This window comes from Pithys albifrons, chromosome 25 (genome assembly GCF_047495875.1).
Source record: "Pithys albifrons albifrons isolate INPA30051 chromosome 25, PitAlb_v1, whole genome shotgun sequence".
Taxonomy (NCBI): Eukaryota; Metazoa; Chordata; class Aves; order Passeriformes; family Thamnophilidae; genus Pithys; species Pithys albifrons.
In genome coordinates this window covers 6886154-6894694 of record NC_092482.1, presented here as the reverse complement: position 1 = coordinate 6894694, position 8541 = coordinate 6886154, and the positions used below count along the sequence as shown (strand labels likewise).

General features: G+C 39.6%; 1 protein-coding gene across 1 annotated transcript; it reads right to left on the bottom strand.

Moving 5' to 3' along the window:
- Nucleotides 1-6156: 6156 nt before the first annotated feature.
- On the bottom strand, nt 6157-7073 carry LOC139682601 (olfactory receptor 4D1-like). The gene is given in 2 exon segments (XM_071577058.1): nt 6157-6878; nt 6881-7073. Coding segments are annotated over 2 exon segments (915 nt in total).
- Between the last annotated feature and the right edge of the window lie 1468 nt (nt 7074-8541).

Below are 8541 nucleotides of genomic sequence, written 5' to 3'. Positions count from 1 at the left end.
ATCCATTATTAACAGTTCATGAGAAATGGCCTAGAGGGTGTAGAATACAGAATTTTGGTGACACCCACAGAGTGGTAAGCTGATCCTGGCTGCTCTAACTAGGACATGCTGCCAAATTTATGGAATAAGGTGGCTGGATTGTAGTCAAATTATCTGCAAAGTAAAAGGTGTGCATGGGACTCATATTCACACTTTGTACCTTTGCTCCTTGATAAAGGAGTCTTGGAAAAGCCATGTGCTATTAATGTGTTAATTGCATGATCCAAGCTCACATGGGTCATGCTCACTAGGCCACTCTGCTCACTTGTGGGCTGCCTGAGGGAGTTAGTGGCCCAGCCATGGCTCAGGATTTTTCCTCCCTTGGAGCCTCCTTATGAGGCCAAGTGCTCCTATGACAGGAGATGATCTTGACAGAAGCATTAGCTGTGGCAGCATGTCAAGAGCTCAGCAGCCCAGTCAAGACAAACATTTAGATCAGTATCAATTCAGTACCAATTTTTGTGAGAAAAAGTTAATTAATTAGGTATTAAATACTATTTTGAACGGACTTCTGAAAATAATTAATAGAAAGGAACTAAAATGTTAAAATGCATTATTTTTGTTAAGATGCATTCTTCGGTAAAATGAATTCACAGTAAATATGTTTTAGATAGGGTTGTATCTAAAGATATGGTTATATCTTTCATAATGTAAGGAAATTAGCTTCCTTGCCTTTTACTTTGCCCTTTTTTTATTATTTTTTGTCTCCCACTAAACCAAAACTCATACTGTATTCATTAGAAGCATTACATAGGGTATCACAAATATGCTACAGTTATTTCATTTATTTACTTTGGATAGCATTCTGGGTGTGGGTTGTTGTGTGCGCACATACCAGATGAACATACATAGTTGCATATACATGCATTAATATTTAAAGGCTAGGGCAGAGCCAACAAAGTGCCTTTGTAACTTCTGTTTCTTCTTTATTTTTGTCAATTACATGAGTTTATTACAGCTTATTGTGAACTCTGAATGAAACTAAGTGTTTAAATTAATTTCTGATAGGCACCTAAGGAACCAGATATGGGCACTTTCTCAGGTCATGAGAGGCTTGAGACTGTGGGACAGCAGCACCTGACAGTAATTCCCACCTTTCCAAGATCTACTCCATGGTGGGTCAGAGGAGGACAATGCCTGTATTCGATTCTGTGACATATTTACCAAAATTTTGTCTTGCTTATGCAACCTCAATACCATATGCTAGGGTTTGGATCAACCTTACAGGAATACCCCCTACAGAGTTCTATGCCTTTCTCTTTGAGGCATAGGAAAACTATACAAAATTAATACTAGCTTGAAATCGTATTAGGCATGTTAAGTCAATAGTTCAAGTATTGGTGTTGGGGAGATGAATCCAACCACAAACTTCAGCTTTGGTCTATTTGTGAAGCTGTGATCCACTAAATGGCATAACTAACCAGAACTTCCTTCTTTATAGACGAGAGAGGATGGTGTAAGTACAAGCGAGCTCAGCCCTAACAAAATCAATGGTTCCTTCCAAGTACCAAAATACCAAAAATCAGTGCTCCTTCCTAATATGAAATTCTGATTTGCTGAAGACCTGTCTTGCTGTCTGCCATACCAGTTTCTGTCTGGGGTATCGTTCAAGCAGACGAGGCATATGGAAATGGAGAGCAGAAGAGATGAGTTTACGAAACACAGTAAGTTAGTGACAGTGTTTGATGGGAGGGCTCTGCAGCAGATATAAAAAAGGTTTATACTAAATTGGATGTCTGTTTCTTCTTATACTGCAGTTGGAAACATCTTTAAAAGAGGCTTGAATCTAAAAGCTTTAATTATTTCAAATGCAATGTCCCTTAAAGTGATTAGCCTAATCACATTACTGTTTTTGTATTAGAGTAGTGAAGTTTGCTTCTTCTTTTCAAGGAATACATTTTTAAAAAAATCTGTCTTTTGGCAGAGGTAAAGTAGATGAACTCCCAGGACCAAAGTCTGTAGAAGTGTAGATGAAGTTTCATTAACTCTGTTTCTCCAGTGTTTTAATTATGAAGAAAAATGGATTCCAACAACACACAGACAAGTTAAGTTCCCTGGAGGAGTCTAGAAAAACACAACATTGCCAAAGGCAATTAAACACTTTGTCATTAACTAGTTGTTGTGAAGTTTCTGAAATCAGGCAGTGACTTTATCCTGTGATGACTTACAATGCCTTTCTCTTTACAAGCAAACTAAAACAAAAAATGAACATTATATTGACCTTTACTGCCCTTATGGTCAGTTAACTAAGTCAGATGAAACCTCTAAACCTTCCTGATAGAGACAGACTTCAAAGATCAGTATGACCACATCGACAGTGAAGAATTCTTATGCTTGACCTCAATTTGGAAACTGCAGTTTGAATGTTGCAGGCTCAGGCCCAGGTTGTTAACCAAGGCAAAGTGCCTGTTCTATTCAAAATAAACTTCAAAACTCTCCCTACCTTTGGAGATTTAGAGGAAATTTTCTTCAATGTGTGGAAATTTCACTCATATGTGCATATATGTGACCGTGGGATATATGTAATTAATGCAGCATTCTACAAGGTGAAAGGGAAGGTGGTGTTAATTGTGAACATCTGATGTCATTAATTCATACCTGTTCTCAAAAAGGTTTCACTTGTTTCTGCTTCTACAACTCCGTAACTGTTAAGATGCTGTGTCCAAACCGTCTGCTTGTTATCACTGATGTACAACCCAGAGGTATGCGAAACCCTGCTGTTTCTCTGCCCTTCTGCTTTTTCTGTAGGTATTTTATGGGTCCAGTCCGGTTCTTCATCTTGGATTTATCTTCTCTGCTTCAGTTTCGTTTTTTTTCATCATGCTCTGTGGTTGTTTGAATGCAATCACATGCAATGTAAAACAGAACTAAAACACAACGTTTATAAAATCTGTTTTCTACGGTTTCTCCTGAGGTTTTCAAACACACATCTCCATTCATACTTCACTAATTTCAAATGTAATATTTAAGATTACAAAATTACATAGGACAAATTTTTCATACTTTTCTCTCCTTGTGCTGGTACCAAAAAGAAGAAACACCATTTTGGATCATTTGGCATTCAGCTACAGAGTCATGAAATTCACTTTTTGTCTTTTATAATGGCTGTCTATTAGCTACCTTGCACTAAAGTTCTTTACAAGTTGCTCTTGTTTTCACAGTTGCTGCGTTACTACATTCTCATTGAACTTGATACTGGTTCTACCTGGGGGCATGGAGATGCATCATCCTCACCTCACTTGGACTGCCAGGTCCAGCATGATGTGTTTGCCTCTTAAGAGGAAGATCTTTCCTGAGAAGTTTGGGTTACTTTTTACCCTCTAAGCAAATGTGACCAGGCAGCTCATACTCACCGCTCTGTATTCATGTTATATCCAGTTAAGCTTGATCTTCCTCTGTGCCATAAGCACTTTAAAGGAATAGAGTTACTGTCATATGTTCAATTTTGATGGGTTTTTTGGTTGGTTAGTTAGTTTTTTTTCTGTCTGGGGATTGTTTTTGGTTCTAAGTGCATGAACCACAACTCAGGTATGATGTTGAATACAAATGTGCCTTTGTCCATGTCTTGGTTTGAGCTGACAAACTGCCAACCCTCCAAGTACAGGGTCAGAGCCTCCCTCCCAACACCAAGGAAAGGGAGGAAAAGAGAGGGGAAGGAAAAAAGAAACTTCAACCCACGTTTATACTAAAACTACATATATTTTACAGAAGAAAAGAGAACATTAGAAGTACAAATATACACTCACACAGGTTAGGAACAGCAAGGAACAATTTCTCACTTCTCAGTACACACGCAAATCTCACTATTTTAACCCCAAATTATCTTAAAAGAATCAGTCCCCAGAGAGCCAGACCCAAGCAGAAAGAGAAGAACCCACAACAAACATTTTACTTCCCAAAACAACTGCTGGGCCAGTGCTGGGCCTGGTCCTCCCCATCTCTCCTGGGACTGCACCGTGTGTGTCCTCTCGTCAAGAATGCTGTGGGGATGACTGCCCAAACCACTCCCACACTGACTTCTACTTACCTGGAAAATGATGTCATAATATGGTATGGAATAAACCACTATTGGCTAGAAGAAGTCAGCTGTTAGCTCAGCCCAGCTCGAATCAGCTGGCATCTCCAGGCCTAGTCTGAACTTCAAAAACCCAAATTTAGGCCCACCTAGGTGAACCCATGACAGTCCAAGACACATAGCAAAGGCATGTAGGAGTGTTTGAGAGTGCAGCAAAAGCTGGGATAGCTTTGCAAGATTGTTTCTGGGGAAAAGCATTAACTTTGCTGTATACAAAACTGAAAAGGGAATGAACTTCCCTCAGAACTGGGAGAGAATTCATCCTAGTCAACATCAGGCATTGCTCCAATGTTTAATCCCATAATCTACTCACTGAAGAACAGAGGGATGAAGAATCAATGGATTATTAAACATCACCTCTTTAAAAATGAGAAATTCACCTTTCTTGGGGTGGTTGTTTTCTTTTGTAGTGAAATGTGAAAAAACCCTCACAGATACTGTCAAATTAATGATTGATTTTTGCTTTTGAAAAAGAAGGAAATTTAAAAACAAAAAAATTAGCTTGTGATTACGACAATTCTGTCTCTCAAGGTAAAACTGCATGGGAAGAGTGGTTTCTGACTAATAAAACAGTGAATATGCATTATAGAAGAATCAACTGGAAGAGCAAACTCTTTTCTGTTTCTCATACTGCCCTACCCCCAACAAGTAAGACTTGAAGTTGGCAAGAAGTTTGGAAGAGTCACAGTCAGGACAGATGACTCAAATTTTCCAAGAAGATATCTTAGACCACATGACATCATGCTTGGCAAGGAAACTGGAGGGAGTTTTTCAAAAGTAACCATTGAGAGCTGGGCATTGACCTGCTGGTGGGGAGGCATTGCTTTGCATCACTTCTTATTTTTTTCTTAGCTTATTAAACAGTTCCAAACTGAAGATTTTTCACTCAGTTTTTGTTGTTGTTGTTTTTTAATCCCAGGGTATTGAAATCCCTCATCAGGATGAGAACCTGCAAGTGCAGTCCTGTATACTGAAACAAGAGCCCTTGCCAACAGGCTCCTTCTGATCAGGCAGCCTGTAGCAGACCCTAAGAGTTGTGTCAATAAGAATTAAGTGATCTAAAGAAGATTAATTTTGTAGAATATTTTTTTTCTTAAAGGATATAAGGAATTGGTATTAAAAAAAGAGAAGTCACTCATAATTAGACATAATAACAGAAAAAGAAATTATGCCAGTGAAAAGCCAGTGGAATCCCTTTACTTCTGGAAAAAACCCAAACAACCAAACCCCCAAAAAACAATTAAAGATGGTATTTCAGCAGAAAATCCAGCACACCTTATTTAGTGTTAGGGCAACCTGCCCTTTACTCGACAGACTGTCATGGTGGGAACTGCACTTAATCTAAGGCCACCTAAGTTGAGTTTCCTCTTAGTTCTCCAGCAAGGTTTCCTTATATGCAAATGTCTTTTCTAGAAGTTCAGGTATTTCAATTGTTGCCTTAAAAGTCTGTAAAAAAGACTCTGAGCCAACTTTTAGTAGGAGATAAAGGGTAGTTACTTTAATGAGCAATCCAGCTCATCCAGGAATATATAGATGCATGTGCATGTGCAAGCTTTGATTTCCATAGCTTTTATAATATAATCTATCCAATCACTACTTTACACATTTCCAGTTCCACCTCTGTCCCCTCCCAGTCCCCACCCCCTGTGGAATTGGGGCTGAGGGTGATGAGACCCCCTTCTTCATCCACCTCCTCTTCTTCAGTGTTCAAAGGTCTCCTGGACGCTTTCCGGTGTTCCGGGTCACTCTGCTTCATGCTTATGTTTCCCTCTGATACCCTCCAATCTTGTACCTTGAAAAAGAGACTAAACAGGTAGGAGATCTTAGCTGCCTGTTCTGGAACAGGAGTAGAGATAGAAAGACCTTATACTTAAGTTGCTAAATATTAACCCACTAAAAATCTACAGCTACTGGTACTGTGTTCCTAAAATCTACAAAATATGAAAATCAAAAAATCAAAAACTCCTTCAGCATCACAATCATGGTGAGCTGCAATAGTTACAAATAAGGGTGACCATTCAGCAGGAAGTTAAGCTGTCCTCTTACAGAACCCTAGAAACAAGTCTCCTGATGACCTTTTCCATTTTGATATTTCTCAGGGTGTAGATGATGAGACTCAACACTGGAACAAACACAGTGAAGAAGATGGAAGCCACTTTGTCGAGTTCAAATACCTTGAAGGGCTGAGCATATATGAATATTCCTGGGGTGAATTTTATGCTTATTGCCATTATCTGGGCAATGCAGGTAGACAAAGCTTTGTGTTTTCCCTCTGTGGCTTGCCTCCTTATCTTTACTAAAATGGTAGTGTATGAAATGAGCAATAAGACAAAAATTACTATGAGAATCAGTCCACCATTTGAGACCATCAGCAGCTCTGTCAGATAGGTGTCAATGCAGACCACTTTCAGTACTTGTGGATCATCACAGTGGAAGTCATCCAAAGTGTTAGGACCACAGTGAGGAAAGGGAAGAAACAGAGCAATCTGTGTTGCAGAGTGAATGAATGCACCTGCCCATGACCCTGCCACTAGACCTAAACATACTTCACTGTTCGTTATTGTCAAGTACTGCAAGGGTTTGTGGATGGCCATGTACTGGCCAGCTGTCATCACTGCAAGAAGGAAGATATGAGCACCGTCAATGAAGTGAAAGTAAAATATGTGAAGGGTGCACTTCTGGAATGGAACATTTTGGTGCTGGGAGAGGAGACCTGACAATAGAATGGGAGTACTTACTGATGATTCAGTGATACATGTGAATTGGCCAGGAAGAATAACATGGGTGTGTGCAAATGGAAGTCAGTAATAACAGTGATGAAGATGGTGATGTTTCCCAAGCAGGTTATCAGGTAGACAATGAAGAAGACTGTGAAGAGGAATTGATGGATCTTAAGACTGTGGCTGAAATCCAGGAGAACAAATTCCATCACATGATGGGTTGCATTCTGCGGCTCCATCCATTACCATCTGAGCATGCCTTTCTCCTAGAGAAGGGAGACTGAGGAACCTAAGATTTTCAACACTGAGAGATGATCTTTCTGGTCTTCTGGCTCAGAAACCCCCATTCTAGCAACCTCCTTATATCCCTGCACTATACAGTGAATATTTTGTTCAGTGGAGGTAGTCTGAGTGTTTGGAACTGTTTCTTTTGAGCTCCAGTTTTTTTCCTCTGCATCTCTACCCTTAAAATCCAGTGCAACTTTAAAATTAGTTGCTATCTTCATAAATAGGCTTCTATTTCCCCAGTAATGCAAGCTTTGGCCACTCCTTGGTGCAACAGTACTTCCCTCTAATATTACCTTTTTCCATTCACACATCTAATGTACTTATTCCACATGGGACTGTTTTATCTATAGTCTCAGAGTTGCCTGATTCCTCTCTTTCATAGAGGACTACAAAGAAAAAACCAAAAAAACTCCAAACCCAACAAACTACTCATACATCATTCTGCCTAAGCATCACAGTAGATGCTAGGAATAAAGTTACTACGAAATCTATAACTTTCCTGGGTCTGAACAAAGATGGTTTTACTGTAGCCACTAAGGGATTTCCGCTCTGACAATCACTGACAAAATAAATACTTCAGAGCATTTTATGGGGTAATAGTGTTTCATGTGGTATTCCTGTGTTAGCCAAATGGAAACAGGAAGAAGCACATTCTTTACTTTGCAGGCATGTCTGTTTCAAGGCAGAGGTGATCATATCCTGTAGGGGTGAGCCCTGACTGTACGTTCAGAGAGAACCTTGGATATGCTGGCTGCTGTTCATTTCCTTTATACTGGCATAGGCACCACATTCTACTTACCTCAGATTCTTGAGTTAATATTCAATCATCCTCTGAGTGTTTCTAGTTCTCATTGTTTATTCTAAACAGATATTGATGTTTAGCTCAATCACAAAAAGGGGGTCTGCCTTTCTAAAAATAAAAGTTCAAAGTAATTTTAGATGTCTTAAAATACCCGAGACATTTACACTGACTTGGCAACTTCCATACATGCTCTATGAGTGACACATGCCCTTGAGGGATGGCAGGTGCAATTCAGATGGCATCCTCTAGGCCTTTCTGGATCCCACCTGCAATGTATTTTAGAAACAGACATTGAACTCCAACTGTCTTAACCTCAGCCCTCAGCATCCTAAATCTGTGTATGTGAACTAGTTGTACAGTCCAGTTGAAGTAAATATAGAACAGCTGCAGAATGAAATAATTTTGTCCTAGTTTTGTTCCAGCCCTGGGATAACACAATCCATACCCTGGGAGTGCCTGTTTCTCACCACTTACTCTAATGGAGTTTAAAAACTAGTTCATAACTGGATTCCTGTCCTGTAGGTATCTGAAGATATGTGACCCATATTTTATGCCCTGACCTTGCAAGAGGCACTTTTGACAGAGTTGAGGTCCCAAGTGCTCACTTCTGTATAAGA